This window comes from Podarcis muralis, chromosome 12, assembly GCF_964188315.1.
Source record: "Podarcis muralis chromosome 12, rPodMur119.hap1.1, whole genome shotgun sequence".
Classification (NCBI taxonomy): domain Eukaryota; kingdom Metazoa; phylum Chordata; class Lepidosauria; order Squamata; family Lacertidae; genus Podarcis; species Podarcis muralis.
The window spans coordinates 23,254,984-23,270,890 of NC_135666.1; the positions used below are offsets into that span (position 1 = coordinate 23,254,984).

The 15,907-nt window shown below is 43.2% G+C and overlaps 1 protein-coding gene across 4 annotated transcripts in view; it reads right to left on the reverse strand.

The window, feature by feature from the left end:
- Positions 1 to 13,190, reverse strand: part of ARMC3 (armadillo repeat containing 3) — a 57,893-nt gene extending 44,703 nt beyond the window's left edge. For 2 of the 4 annotated variants that reach the window (XM_077936849.1, XM_077936847.1), the window contains exons 1-3: positions 12,957 to 13,179; positions 6,287 to 6,375; positions 4,194 to 4,242 (exon numbers count right to left, since the gene is read on the reverse strand). In XM_077936849.1, the coding sequence (XP_077792975.1) occupies positions 4,194 to 4,241 (48 nt within the window). In that variant the 5' untranslated portion in view covers position 4,242; positions 6,287 to 6,375; positions 12,957 to 13,179. Of the gene's footprint in view, positions 1 to 4,193; positions 4,243 to 6,286; positions 6,376 to 12,956 lie in introns of all 4 variants that reach the window. The other 2 variants (XM_028749709.2, XM_077936848.1) reach the window with 2 other exon arrangements.
- Positions 13,191 to 15,907: the final 2,717 nt, after the last annotated feature.

Genomic DNA, 15,907 nt, shown 5'->3' on the forward strand with positions numbered 1-15,907 from the left:
TAAGAGCAAGGTAAAATCAGGTCAGTTATTTAGGTTTTATGGAAATTTCTGTAAATATATTTTCGTTTAAATCTCACAGAAGACAAAGGTCTGGCTAAAACAAACAAAATGAGAGTATGAAACTATAGTGTATAGTGTAGGAAACTAATGACTCAAAACTCAAGACCTTGGGGTCAAAGGTGAGAAGCCTTTTTCACAGTGCATCCTATTCATGTTTACTCAGAAATATGAATAAACCACCCTGAGACCTCTGGGTATAGGGTGGTATATATATTCAATAAATAATATTAAGTTCTACCATGTTGAACAGGATTTGAGCAAGTGTGTAATGTAAACAGTTGAAGCCATCCTGGGAGATTTTGGAAGCAGTAGAGTCTCCTTATCTATACACTGGCACTGGGGGGCAGAGAGCAGGTGGGGGTGGGGCGTGCCGTCCACAGGGGTGGGACGCATGCCCTGTGGGCAGGGCATGCCACCTGCAGGGGCATGGCGCCCAGCACGGGCGGGGGGGCAGCCACTGTGGCACCCTACTAGGATCGCGCTGCCGGGGGTGGTGCGCTTCCCCTGCACTCCTCTTCCTTCGCCAGTGTATCACTGTTCATTCTAGTACTTTTCAAGTTCTGATTAGTTCCAAGCCAGACTTCTGAATTGGCTGAGAACTTTATATAAACTTCATATGTCTGGGAAACAAACTCCAACTAGGATGCAATTTAGCTGCCAGCCTTCGGTTCATACAAAAGTGAGATACCAACTGCCGTATAGGTTTTTAAGAGAGAAAGCAGGAAAGTCATCTCTTTGCAAAGTAGAGATGCAAGAAAGCCAACTTTAGTTCCCTTACTCTCTATTCATGGATATTCCTGTTTTATTTTTTTAAATTTATTTATTTATTAAATTACTATACCACCTTTCACTTGAGGATCACAGGGCGGTTTACCATATAAAAACACAAAAATACACAACATAGTAACAAACGTTTAAAAATGTTAGAAAACACCCCCCCCCCACACACACACAGTTTAAAAGGCCATAGATGGTTTAATTAGCCAAAGGTATGGGAGCTTAGTCATGCTGGCCACATGACCCGGAAAAACTGACTGCGGACAAACGTCGGCCCCTCGGCCAGTAATTAGTTTCCCAGCCCAATTGAAAGTGCTGGTTTTGACTTATAAAGCCTTAAACACGTCAGGACCGCAATACATCAAGGACTACCTCTCCCTATATGAACCATCATGGACTCTTCAATCATCACCTGAGACACTTTTTCATGGGCTGCCTCCAGAAGAGGTCCAAAGGGCAGCAGCGCAAGAATGGGCCTTTTCTGTGGTGGCTCTCTGCTTGTGAGATGCTCTCCCCAGGGATGCCTGCCTGGAGCTTTAGTTACATATTTCTAGGCGCCAGGCAAAAACATTCTTCTTTTCCCATAAAAAGATAAAGGACCCCTGACAGTTAAGTCCAATCGCGAAAAACTTTGGGGTTGCGGTGCTCATCTCACTTTGTCAGCCAGTGCAGTCAGGCCATTATATACTCAAACCATCTTGTACTGATGAGCAGCCTGGCCACTGAATTCTGCACCAGCTGAAGTTTCCATATAATAGGGTTGTCTATCCAGACCAAAACTTGTTGAGCTTTTTTTGGCAAAGTTGTTGAGCTACCCTGTATACTGGGTATAATGTGTTATTTAATGCAGAAGTTACCACAGATGACAGAAGTTAGGCTGGCCGAAAGTGACAGATGGCTCTCCACTCCACCGAGTGCATATGTGCTTGTGGTAGTCAAGCTAATAGAGATAATGACAATTCATAAAGCAGACACACAAATATGGGGCTACATGCAGATCACAACACTTATGGATATACTATACTAGACTAAGAGAAATATAAACTTTCACACTGGACAGTCAACACAGGTTTATTGGAATATTTTACAGAACATACCACCAAGCCTGTAAGGACTAAACATTATTAGGCTAGAAGAGTAGACTTTCATGGTTCAGCATGATATGATATCAACAAAATAATTTATGCCCACTATTTCCAAGGAAGATCAAAAAGAGTAACTTTAAAAATACAAGATACTGATGACCACTCACATTATAAAGCGCCTATAACCCACCTACTCTCAGCAGCCAGCAGCATCATAGCCAGACACTGGAAAGACCTGTCAGGAGTAAACATGGACCAATGGTATCAAATAGTATGGGAAACAGCCTTACTAGAAAAACTAACCAATAAACTGAAACTGACATAGGTGCAACTAGAAGACGCCATCACCCTGATATGGTTCCCCTTTATCACATACATAGCCTGATAAGACAACAACAAGAATCCACCGACAGCATGCGAACCAATCTGGCTAACCTGATCCAAAAATCCACACACACCCCCACACATAAACAAATCTCAACCAAGGACAACCAACCACACCCTAGGCCACATCAACCTCTCTCACCACCAAGGAAATACAACAATTGAATAGTAAGAGAACCCATACAAGGGACACTGAACCCATACAAGGGACACAAAACCCCACACATACACTAAGTAGAACAGAAGAATTATCACCCCACCCCACTCACCATCCCCCATCCCCCTCTTGCCCCAGCCTAATACTGTATGCAATACTAATGTCTCACAACAAATGAAACTGATCTGTAGAAAACACAACTTGAAAAAAAGAACGTATTTTTGTAAACTAAGAAATCTTTAATAATAATATAAAAACATTCTTTGCTTCAACATTTTTACTTTATGGGGGAAAGCAGAAATCCTCTTTATGAATGGTTTCATTGCAACAATTGCAACAGAGGTAAAATAATGTTGGGATAGTTCTTCTAAAATATTCTTTTCAAACATCTTTTAATTTGTATATCAAGTTTAGAAATATAAACTGCAGTTTATAGTCCTTGTATTTTAACTACCCGTGAATTATTCTTCCAGTTTTATGAAACCTGAGAACAGTTCAATCACCTAAAAAAGAAACAGGATACCTGAACCTAGTTTCCACAAAAGGAAAAAGCCAGGTGTCCTTTGTACGTGAATGTACTCCTCTCCTTGTCAGGAAAGCAGCATACAGTGGTGGGAAACAGACTAGATCACCTAATATGCTTTTGATTTGGGTGGAAGTGAAATAATCTACTCCCATACCAGATCCCTTCCTTCTGCTGCTTCTACTGAGGTTAAAAATGGAGCAGAAAGATTTGCACAAGTTGTGAAGGAAACAGTCAGGTGGCAGAGGTATATTGGGCTAAGCTAGCACCTCCAAACTTGTACAGCTTTCTGGAACAATTTTATACATGACATTCCATAGAGAAGAAGATGAAGAATTTGTTCCCACCATATTTTAATGTTCTCAGTTTTGAGCACTGAAGACTATTCTAAAATTTCATGAGATGGTGGAAAGATGTGCTTCAGAACATTTGGGGAACAGATCAATTGCTGGAGTCATATGTTTGAAAACTGAAGCAACCATTTCAATTAAGATAGTGGGATTTTACTTACATCTTGATCCTTAGCATAGCAGTAGATGTCAGTGGAACCTGTTTTTTCATGTAATGACATTGATTAGTTAAGCCCTTTTATACACATGTGACTTCATGCAAGCTGTAAATGTTTTATTTATTTAAATGTATATCCTAACCTTCACTATGTAGACTTAAGGTGGGCTACTTACAGCCTGAAACAACAAATAAGTCACATCGTGCACAACAACTCCAAGGCTCTAATCCTAACCCCGCTTCCCCAGGAATAAGCCCCATGAGCCCAGGGGTGCTATCTTTTAGGGGCCGAGCCCTTTTTCCTGGGGGACACCTGCATACTGTTTTTTTCTAGACCAAGGACAAAGCTCACATAAAATCAGACGTTGAGATCCACCTTTACTCCACAGGTGGTGGTAACCCAATGTCCACAGTCAAAACCCTGAGATTATACTGTATATTCCTTTCTTTTCCATTCTTCTTATTCCAAGTAGAAAAAGGCCTACCATAATATAATATTTTTCAGAAAATAAATGTGATTGGTCCCTCTGTTTACACACACAGTCAAACCGAAACAAAAATGTTATTTATCTTTACAAGACATTTTTAGAGGCAGAAGGGGAAGTAAGTGGGAGTAAAGATTGAAGGAGGAGAGAAAACTTGAATGTTATAATTGTGAAACATTTTCATTTTTATAGTGAGGAGTGTTTTATAAACTTACCACATCCTTGGGAGGAGGCTCCACTTCCTTTTTAATTTTTTTACCCATTCTAAAAACAAACAAAAGAGCAGATGATGAACAGACAAACAATGTTGAGTGGACACAGTTTACACAGGGTTTCAACCATAATTCAGTAGACTTCATGGAATGATTGTTACTGGAGTGAGGAATGATTCTTAGATTTACTTTATCTGCTGAATGCAAGCTGTTAGCAAAAGCCTTTTATCTCTTGGCCATCCTGATGTAATCCATGGCTCTAGCAGTTGCTAAAGCAGTAGCAGCTCAATTTCACTTGCTTCAAAAAGCTCTTATAATGCCACTCACTAGCTCTTAAGGATGCTTTCAAACTTCAGAAATAACCAGATTTTGGTTGTGATAAGTGAGACCATTTTCTGCACTTACTGGAGTTTAAAAAGTTTGGCTTTATTTTCAGATGCGTTTTAAGGCACATGTACATTTACGGAAGTTTGCTGGCAATTTTTGCATTCACAGAGCTGTATCATTTACACATACTAATGGTGCATTTGGCCAACACTAATCAAATCTGTTCATATGTGTTTAGTGGAAAAATAAAAAAGGAGGTGGGAATTTATAGCATAGCCCAAAGCAGATGAGACCAGAATGCCAGCAATTATAATGTATATTTATATTAGATCTCAGCTAGAATATAAAGTACACAAAAATTCAATCAGACGAAGACCCATGAACATGACATACAACTCTAGTTATAATTGGAATCTGTGGTTGCAATTTATGAGCTGACTTCACAATGTGTACTATTATGAAGTGTAACCACTAAAACTCAGCAGGAGGTCTGTCAATTCTCAGTACAATATACAAGTCAGCACAGCAATGACATAAAGACAGATGGGAGCTTAGGAAACAGAGTGACTGCTATAAAAAAGGCTTCAATTGAAATCATTGGTTCTGCATAGGAATATACTTTCGGCTTTTCTCTACAACTAAGCTCAGCAGCGTGCCAAAAGTAGAAACGTATACAATGATAGGTTCTTGAAAAAAAGTTTAGATTGATAAATGTAATCGCGATTCACTTCTGCAATCTTCGTGCATGGAACATTTTACAAGGGAGAGATGGGCTTCCCAACCCTGTGTTACAAGGCTGAAGGAGTGTGTTTAATTTTCCTCTGTTAATTCTCCTCTATAAAAGCCGTACATAAACACACACACATGGTCATTTAAACACATACACACAGACTCCAAAACACAGAGCATGTATAACTGCAGAGAAAACACTGGAAAGGACGGCTTGTCAGTGGAACTTTGACAGGAGCACGGGACAAGTTAAACCCATCCGTTTGCCAATTTTCGCTTGCAAGTGCCTTCTCCTTATCCCTACATTAATGTTAATGTTTCTGTTTGAGCAGAATACGTTTGCCAGGATAGTATGTAGTTTTGCCCAAACCAACATAGCTAATCCATATATATGCCTACTATATATACAGTAGATATATTAATTTAATACCTTCACTTTCTTTTCTCTGCAAATTAAAATATACAGGCTTCCCACAGAAAACTGATTGCCATTTTTATTTGATTTTCCCTGTGATCCTAAGCACTGGCTCAACCTGATAGCACCAACTTCGAGTTTGCCAACCCACTTAAATGTATCACATATACGTAGCTGAAAAGCATAATTCTGTGTGGAAGGAGAGTGGGGCAGGGAGAGCTTTGTACAATTATATAAGAAGCACTTATTTAAATATGGAATTGATTCTCTAGAGCTGTTGACCCTGTGCTCTCATTTACACCTGTGCTAACTGAAGATCTAACCTCATCATCTTGAACTGATAAGTGACGATATAACCTCATCATCTTGAACTTATGTGAGGTTTTGCTCTATACAAGGTATAACTACACAAGCTCAGTGGTGGGGCTGGAGAATCAAATTTTCACCTTGGGATTTCATTTAGTGTGTTTTGAATTATATAATTTCCCTGCTTTGGTACATCTAAACTACATCCCCCCCCACCCGCACCCCCTCTCCCAGTTCAATAACAACATAAAAATGCACTAAGATTTGCAGGAAAAAATAGTGCTATGAAGCAACTATTTGTTTTCAGGAACTTAATTACCTTTTTTACCCCACCACCTATAACCAGAATCCAAGTCAATTGTCTTCTTTTCCTTGCTAGTTCACTGGATTTGTTCTATCCTCTGAAACCTAAAGCAACACAGGACAAGAAATACTTTCATTTATTGGCAGCTAAAAAATGGGCATGTTATAATTAAGTGGAATTATTTCTGTTAATCACACAAATGTACACAGATGTTGAAAAATTATGAACTAGGAGTACTTTCCTCCTCAGTTATGCAAATTCCCAGTTGATTAGCATCATGATTGTATTGCTGATTATTTAGTCATTGTGCAGGCTTCTGTCTTTAGCAGAAACTTCCTGCAACAAATTTGACTACTTCTTGGCCTCATCCTTTTACCAGCTGTGTTTACATGACCAAGGCGAATCATATTTAATGTGCAGCAACAGAATCTATTCCAAACCTAACTTCTGCACTACACACATATATTCCTAACTGTACGAAGAGGAATAGGAGGATAACAGTATCCTCTTTTAGTGGTATATATAAACGGTGGTAAAAGGCGTTTCCGTGCGCTCTGGTTTCCGTCACGGTGTTCTGTTGCACCAGAAGCAGTCTAGTCCTGCTGGTCATATGACCTGGAAAGCTGTCTGTGGACAACATAAGTTTTAACAATGCTTATGTCCAGCAGGGTAAATTCACATCAGAGAGTTGTAGCGTAGGAGAAGGAGACAAAACAATGCCACAATCCACTCTCCATTCCATAAACATGATTAAGGCAGGGGCGGAGGAAGGGGTGCGGTAGGGGCGGGCCGCCCTGGGTGTCACCACTGAGGAGGGTGACAAAATGCCAGGCAGCACCGCGGGGCATGCAACACGCCCGAGCCATGCGTCTCTCCTGGAAGAGACACGGTGGCTTCGGTGCACGCAGGCTCCGCACTGTCCATACGGTCCGCCCGCTGCCTCTCCCCCAGCTGTAGGGCAGCTGAGTGGGAGGAGACAGGCAGACTCCAGAGGCCCCGTGGTGTGCCCTGCCCCAGGCGCCCGAGCGGCTTCCTCTTGTCGCTGGATTAAGGGAGTGAGAATATTACGAATGCATTGGTATGTAGTCTTATATATTGTCTGGGTCTTCGGTTCATTAAAAGTAATCATGCATGACATGATATGAATGAGTAGCATGCTAGTACAGATAATGCATTTGCTCCCACTTTGCTCCTCCCTCTGTACAACCAGGTAAACAAACCAGAAATGAATATGACTGCTGAATCTGGGATTTTCATCAGTTGTTCTTGATCAAGACAAAATCATAAACCAATTTTAAACAGGGATTTGTTGTTGGTTTGCCAATTCTGGTTTGTTTAAGAGTAATAAAACAGATTCCCGGGATCAAAAACCACTCAAAACTTTCCACTTACATGTGCTCATGCAAAGGGAGGAATAAAGAGGGAGTGAAGGGGCTGCCTATACCAGCACAGTACTCATTTACATTGTGGATCATTAAGCCATAACTCATGGCCTATCATTGTGTGCAAACACACACAGTCACTAGAAGATCCTGTCCCTAGCTGAAAACTCCAAAACCGAGTCTTCTAAGCTATTTCAGAAAGCAAACATTTTCACTGTGTGATGCAGTACTAAATATAGTTGTTACTCGTTCATGAAATAAAATTAATGGAGACAGATGACAACATTTGGCTCCATTAATTTAACTTTGTTTAGGATAAAATTTGTAAGGGTTCGTGAGGCAGAATCCAGATTTCTAGTGGATGTGACACTAGTAAACCACAGGGATAACACAAGCTGTGACAAACAATCTGAATGGAAAAATGATGTGTGAGATTTCCGATGTCTTGCTGAGATGCACAGCAAAATCCTTCTTCCCAAGAGGGAAAGACTTTAAGAAAAAGCGCTTTAATATAAACCTAAAATAAATAGAACATGGCAGCTATTCAATCACTTGCTTTAAATTAACAGCAGGGCAATTTTATGAAAAAGATGAGGGGGGCTGTCTTAAAAGCAAATCATATTAAAGGGTCACATAAACTAAAGAGCTTCTTAAAGAAGTGTCACTGTAATTAGATTAAGCCCTGCTTTCCATCTCTAAACCCAAAAATATATGGATGTTCCAGTTGTGTTATTTAATTCATGTGTGCTGCAGAAACAAGCAGAAAGATACCTATTTCAGGTGCCGTTGAAAAGCAGGGTAATGCAACCACTCACGTGTAACACTTAGTTGGTTTAAACTCTAATAGATACTTGCTTGATTAAAATAAAAACTCACCCCCAGAGTTAGATAACATGGAATTATATTTTGATGTTGTTAAATCAATAAATACGACTAGGAAGTGGCTGTTTTCACTCCTACTCCTTTCATCATTCAAATCTCTAACAAGAAAGCTTCCCTCCTGGTTGCTACATTTATCATCAGAACTCTTAAGACCCCTTCCTTAACACCAGTTAAGTGTATCTCCTGAAGAGTTAGAGGGATATCAAAGTTGTCCAACACACAAGAGGAGTAAATTAATAAAAAGATATCAACTATGGAAGAATACTTGGGCTTGTTATTAAGGCCCATCTAACTTCTGTCAATAACATTAACAGGGATTGAACCCAGACAGAACTCAGTCAGAGCATAGGGCAGCCACACTCCAGCTAAAATCTTTTCTGTGAACAGAGTGCCTTGCGGATCACTATCTGAGTGCCAGCGTGTATAAGGAACAATGAAGCACAATGGGTGAATAACAACTTTTCGGTCTGATTGGCAACTGCCTTGTCAATCCTAATTGATTAGGCATTAGCAACCACCTAATTAAGGGAAAGGGATGTGGGTGGCGCTGTGGGTTAAACCACAGAGCCTAGGACTTGCTGATCAGAAGGTCGGCGGTTCGAATCCCCGCAACGGGGTGAACTCCCGTTGCTCGGTCCCTGATCCTGCCAACCTATCAGTTCGAAAGCACGTCAAAGTGCAAGTATGATAAATAGGTACTGCTCCGGCAGGGAAGGTAAACGGCGTTTCCGTGTGCTGCTCTAGTTCACCAGAAGTGACTTAATCATGCTGGCCACATGACCCGGAAGCTGTCTGCGGACAAACGCCAGCTCCCTCGGCCTACAGAGCGAGATGAGCACGCAACCCCAGAGTCATCCACGATTGGTCAGGGGTACCTTTACCTTTAATTAAGATTTTGAGAAGATTTCATCCCCTATTACAGTGTTTCCCAACCTTTTTTGGGCAAAGGCACACTTGTTTCATGAAAAAAATCTCGAGGCACACCACCATGCCAGATGGGGAAAGGTCACTTTTTACTTATGTAAAAAAAATTAAAAAAATAGTAACAGCATAGAAGGTAGAGAAGGTAGGACTCGAACCAGTGGATTCACGTTACAATAAAGATTTTGACTAAACATGGGAAAGAACTTTCTGCTGGTAAGGGCTGTTCAACAGGGGAATGGTCTCCCTCGGGAGGTTTTTCCCTTCTTGGAGGTTTTTAAGCAGAGGTGGGATGTCTGTCTGCCATGGATGCTATGGCTGAGATTCCTGCACTGCAGGGGTTGTACAGTACTGGATAGCCCTGGGGATCCCTTCCAACTCTACGATTCTATTAGGATCCCTTTTATAAAAGAGAGAACTTTAATGGCACGGCCATTATTTATTTCGGCTTCTCCCAACGGGGCCACGAAGGATCAGAAAAGCTGAAGAAGAGACCCTTCCTCAGAGGAGGCGGGAGACCACCGGACCCGCCGAGGAGGGGAATCCGGCCGCCTTTCCCTCCAGAGCTTCGCCTTTTGCCCCGGCCAAGTTGCGCCGAGGGCGCCTTGCGGGCTCTGCGTGGCTTCAGGCGGAGCCTAGGAGCCACTTCCCAGCCTAGAGGGCAGGCTGTGCGCGGACCCCGCCACTCTCGGGGCGCGACCCAGACCTGGCTGCCTTCCACGGCCAGCAGAGGTAGGCCGCCGGCTTCTAACCCGGCGGAACTGGGGCGTCCCGGGCGCAGCGCCGCGCTCCCCGCTCCTCCCGCCCCGCCCCCTTCTCCCGGGTGCCCCCTCCCTCCTTTGTTCTCCGGAGCCCCGCCTCCCCCTCTGCCCCAGCTCACCTATTGGCTCACGCAGCCGCCACTCAGGTGGGGGCCCGCTTTGGCCCTGCTCCCCGGCCGCCGAGAGAGAGTGGGAGCGTGCCAGGCGGGGCTGGGCGGCTGGGCATCTCCTTCCCTGCACTGCTTCGGCTGCGTCTGCAGCCGCCGCGGGACCAGGCGGGAGGCCAGTCATGCCCAGGCACTGCCAGCCGCTCGGAAGGAGCCGTCGCTCCGCTGGGCAGCGCCTGCCTGCGCGCCCCTCGCTCCCTGCGCCGAGGATGGCGGGGGCGCCGGGCGCAAGGCAGCGCCGGGGCTGCTGGGCAAGCGGCAGATGCTGATGCAGTTTGGGGAATTCCTGTCACAGGGAGCAAGGCAGAAGCGGATGACGGGGCACGTTCCCCGGGGGAGCGGGGCCGGAGGATTAGCCTGACTCGCCCGCCTCCCTCCCACGGCACACTAGGCAACGTCCGGCAGCACACTAGTGTGCCGCGGAACACCGGTTGGGAAACACTGCCCTATTACAACTGCCCCTCCTTTTCCTTCCTCTGTTCATGTCCACTGTTGTATTTAGTTTTTAAGCTCTTTAGGACTGAGATCTGGCTTCTTGTACCTGGCACCTTACAGAGCAAAACATCAATGACAGTAGACAAGTACACACATGTATATATTTGATACTATTCTGACAGATGCAAGGAAAAGGAAGTTCCTGCTAACAAGGAAGGTTCTGGTAACCAAAGCAGTGGTGGTCTTTGTTTACTCAGGCCTATGGCACAGCATATATTTTATATGTAAAAGATCCCATTTCAAGCCCTTCTTGTCTTGGGTTAAAATGATATCAGATTGCAGGATGGCAAAATACTTTTCTGTGCCTTGGAAAGTCTCTACTAATCAGAGTCGGCAGTGTTGAGTTAGATGGAGCATTGGTCAATTTCAGCATAAAGCAGTTCTCATTGTTTAGTCTCTTTCTTCCTCCACCCCTTCAAGCTTGACAACAGGTAGCTTAAAACAACTGTTCAAATAATTAATTAACGTTCATGAATAAAATCTGAGAGCTACTCCAACAGATGCGGCATCCATACCCAAGCAGTCAGTCAGTCACCCCTGTGCCAGTCCACATTACTAATGCCTAACCTGCATCACTCTTATTTTAAAACCTGTCTTTCCTGCCCTGGACACCCTTTTCAAATGCAGGGCAGCCTTGAGTGTCATGAAAATGTAACACAACTGACCTCAACTGATTTGTTAGGAACTGGAAAAATGTACACTTCAGAAATGAATTACTTTCTAAATCCTCTGAAATCCTCCTCCGTAAGTCGGTATATTCCTTGCTTCTTTCCTCATATAGTTTTGGCTAAGCTGCTCTTCATTAAAGCAAGGCTCATTATGCAGCTACAGTGGAGATGTTCCCAGAGAGACAGAACTATCCCTACCTACAATGTTGGCAGGGAGAATATTAGCTCTCAAATATGGAAAAGGGAAATACATATATGATAATAAAGAGCAAAGCAAGTAAATCACAAAATCCTCAGATGTGGCACACTGAGCCTAGTGAAGTCAAGAAAAAAACCTAATTGAGCTGCCCAAAGTATAATCAAAATTGATCAAAGCTCATGTGGTCCCACTCATTCTTCCCCAGTGGCAGGTTTTGGTTTTTGTTTTAAATGGGATTAGGGTCAAATGGGATGTGGAGATACAGGATCAAAGAAGTAGAGAAGTGGAACAGTCAATCCCTCTCACAGGGAACTCAGAATTGTAGCTCTGGGAAGGAAATAGGGGCTGTCCAAACAACTGCCCGAATCCTCAACAACAGCTCCAAGAATTCTTTGTGGGAAGCCATGGCTGTTCAAAATGGTACCATAGTGCTTTAAATGTGTCCAAAATGTGGAAAAAATCACCTCCCTGCTCATCACTGTCCTGCCAGAACAAGCAGTTGCTGCTTCTATGTTCAGTTGCACTCATACTTCTTCTGTGAAACCATGGCTGGGATTGGGCTAAGCAGTTATTTGAAATATATTAAATAAAATCATAGAATTGTGGAGTTGGAAGGTACCTCAATGGTCATCTTGTCCACCCCCCTGCAATGCAAGAATCTGCAGGTGGCCCGTATGGGGATTGAACCTGCAGCTTGTCATTAATAGCACCGTGCTCTAACTAGCTGAGCTAACTGAAAATAGTCCATTCTAATTCTTCAGCTTTTATTTTTTTCTTGACTTCATGCTTTTACATTGCCCTATAATTTGTATGAGTGTGTGTGTGTGTGTGTGTGTGTTCCGCTTGGGTATTATTTTCATGTGGAACGGTATATAAGTTCTGAAACAAACTTAAAATATTTGAATACTTGCAAAAAGGAAACTTTTCTTTAAAAAAGCAATTTCTTCCTTTCTTTCTTTCTTCCTCCCTCCCCCTCCCCCTCCCCCTCTCTCACACAGGGGAAACGCCTTTTCTGGAAGCGTATGCACGTTGTTGTGACACGTGTGTGCGTGAATCTCTAAACGCAATGAATACCCCCATCCCGTTTAAAATCAATTTGTCTTATTCATATGCTTGCTTTTTTTTTTTTCTTTTTCAAAATTAATAAAACAGTTGCCAGTAAAACCCAGAGGATTCATCAACTGTTACAAACACGCGTCCTTTTCCTTGCCTTAGACGGCTTCCCAGCCCAGCCTTGGCCCGGAAAGTCACACCAGTTCAGCGAGATCTGTACATTACTGTTTACACGGGTAGCTGCGTTCCCAAGAACCCACAACGCCCGTCACCTCGCTCTTTTCCTAACGCGTCCGGCTTCTCCCGTTGCTAGGTTACACCACCAGACGGGAGACTTCAGCGCATGCGTAACAGGAGCTTCCCGGGCCCGTAAAGCACAGAGTATAGGCGGGAGGAAAGCAGAGGCAGCTGTAGCTAGTCATAGACTTGCTCATTAGACCAGGACACCACTTACAGATTCCGGGTTCGCTTTGAACGCCATCTTTATCTCCGCAGGGGCGGGACTAAAAGCTTCTCATAGAAAGCAATGAGAGGGGTAGGAATTTAACGTGCCTGTGATTGAGCAGTAGCGCCTAATCTCCACCATCCTAACAAAACGTGGCAGCAATGACAGTTCTAGTACCCTTTCCAACTCAGGTCTTATGTATGGATTTTTATTTTTATTTTAACTTTGAAACATTTAAAAGCACAACAATCTGCATTCAAGTTTTCAGATTAAGATTGCTTTTACGTGCGTGAATGAATGTATATGCATGGCTTTTAATTGTTACCCGTTCTGGTATTGCTTTTTGGTTTTCCACCGAAGAGCGAGGTGGAAGTGTTTCAAATAAATAAACAAACTGAGCCCTGGATTTTCTACTGGGACGTGTGACTTTAGTAGGCTGATCGTTTTATTTATTTATACCCCTCCTTTTCCCCGACAGCGACTTATATTTACAGCAACCCGTAAATGTGTGTGCATGGGAGATTTTTGGTTGGAAATCTAAACCAATCTCATCCTCAGCCGTCGCAGAATAATTGAATCGTAACTTTAAAGACCTTATCTCTATGTAGTCATTGTGTTGCTGATCATGATGACGACGCCGATGACGACGCCGCATGCGCAGTTACTAGCAGGGATCGGGGGTTTTGAAAGCTTCTCAGAAGGAGGAGCCTTTGCTCCTCCGCCCGCCTTATTTTCTTGGAAACCCTTTTCGTTATCTCACGCCTACGCCACGTTACAGAGGTGGTGTACAAGAGACATACGATCCAGTATTAGTTCCTAAAACACCCACATTCCCTCTGGTACAAAATAACGCAGTTCCCATTCGGAAATACAGTAATTCACACACAAACACATACTGCATTTTAATTTGTATATATGCGTGTGTGCATTTTAACCGCACCTTCCATAATGTGTGCTTTCCTACACTTAGTCACACAGCTGTGAGCTCAAGATTAAACTGCCCAGTTACAAATACCATCATGGACAGCAATAATGTGGATGCACTGCGGAATATCACAGAACAAACGTGAGCAGAATAAATCCACCACTAAAGTAGAATACACCAAACCATAAACTTTATCCATATTCTATTTCCTCATATCTGGGATTAAAACATAAAGTTTCCGGGTCCAAAGGCAACACATAATCTTCCATACAGACATGGGACTCAACATCTTTCTTTTGAGAATTTGAACACTGTGACTAAAGTCCCCTTCCACCATAACGGCCTTCACTCCCTTTAGCTACTCTTCAGGAACAGACTGGCCCACCTTCAAAAGTGGGAGTGAGAAGAACCACCATCATTCTCTGTAAAATAAAACCAGTGCTTTTTTCTTTAAAAAAATGTTTAGGGATACTCTCATTTTGACCCAAGAAAACCACCATTTTATAGTGCAAATTGGGAAAAATAAATACAGTAAATGGACAAAAGTACAAAGATAAAAAAAATGTTTAGGGGTATGCATACCTCTGTATCCCCCCAGAAAAAAAGCACTGAATAAAACCTTAATAAGATTGTCCCCTGCCCCTTGTGGAGCTAATAAGAGTTTGCCTTCACCACTCCATAAACACAACAGAAAGGTCAGAACACGATTAAAAACATTTGTATTCTGCCCTTCCTCCAACTTGCTCAGACACTATATGTGGCAATTATCCCAATTTATTTACGACAATTTTGCAACATAGGAACATGCCATTGGTCCATCTAGGGTTGGGAACCTGTGGCCCTGCGTACATTTGCAGAACTACAGTGCTCATCATCCCTGACCATTGGCCATACTGGCTGGGGCTGACAGGAGTTGGAGTCCAACAACACCTGGATAGTCATAGTTCCTCATCCATTGTCTACACTTACTGGCAGCAGTTCTGCAAATGGGACATTTCCAGTCCTACCTGGAGATGCCAGATTGAACCTGGGACAGTCTGCATGCAAAGCAGATAGCTATTACCAAGTGACAGCCATTCCCCTCTTAGCTGTGGCCCTTCTCCTTGTTCAAGGTAGGTTAGGATGTTTGTGCTACTGGCCCAAGATCACCCAATAAGCCTCTTAGCCTGAAACCAGATCTCCTTTGTTCAAGTCCAACAGATGCAGCTTTAGGGGAGCACAACTGGTTCAATTGCACTGGGTGCAGAGCCTCAGGGGTGCCACAGAGGGCATCTCAGCTGTGATGTAGACTGGAAGGTGATGGATGGGGGCTGAATTTTGGCGTCGCACAGAGTGCCACTGAAATTTGAGACTCCAAGGTCTACCACTGAGTCCGACACCAGTGCTAACTATCAAACTGGGTGAAATTATCCCAGAAGTTCACATGCATATTGAGGCATTTTGTAACTGAAGTGCAGGAGGAATTGACGATTCTACTGATCTGAAAGGTGTGATTACATCCAGGGTAATAATTTGTAGGAGCTAATTGGAAAACTGGAGTAATGTAGTCATAAGAATATGGTCTCAGGACATTGGAATATTGGTCTCTTTCTACAGGGGTACCTCGGGTTAAGAACTTAATTCGTTCTGGAGGCCCATTCTTAACCTGAAACTGTTCTTAATCTGAGGTACCACTTTAGCTAATGGGGCCTCCCGTGCCGCCGCCGCACAATTTCTGTTCTCATCCTGAAGCAAAGTT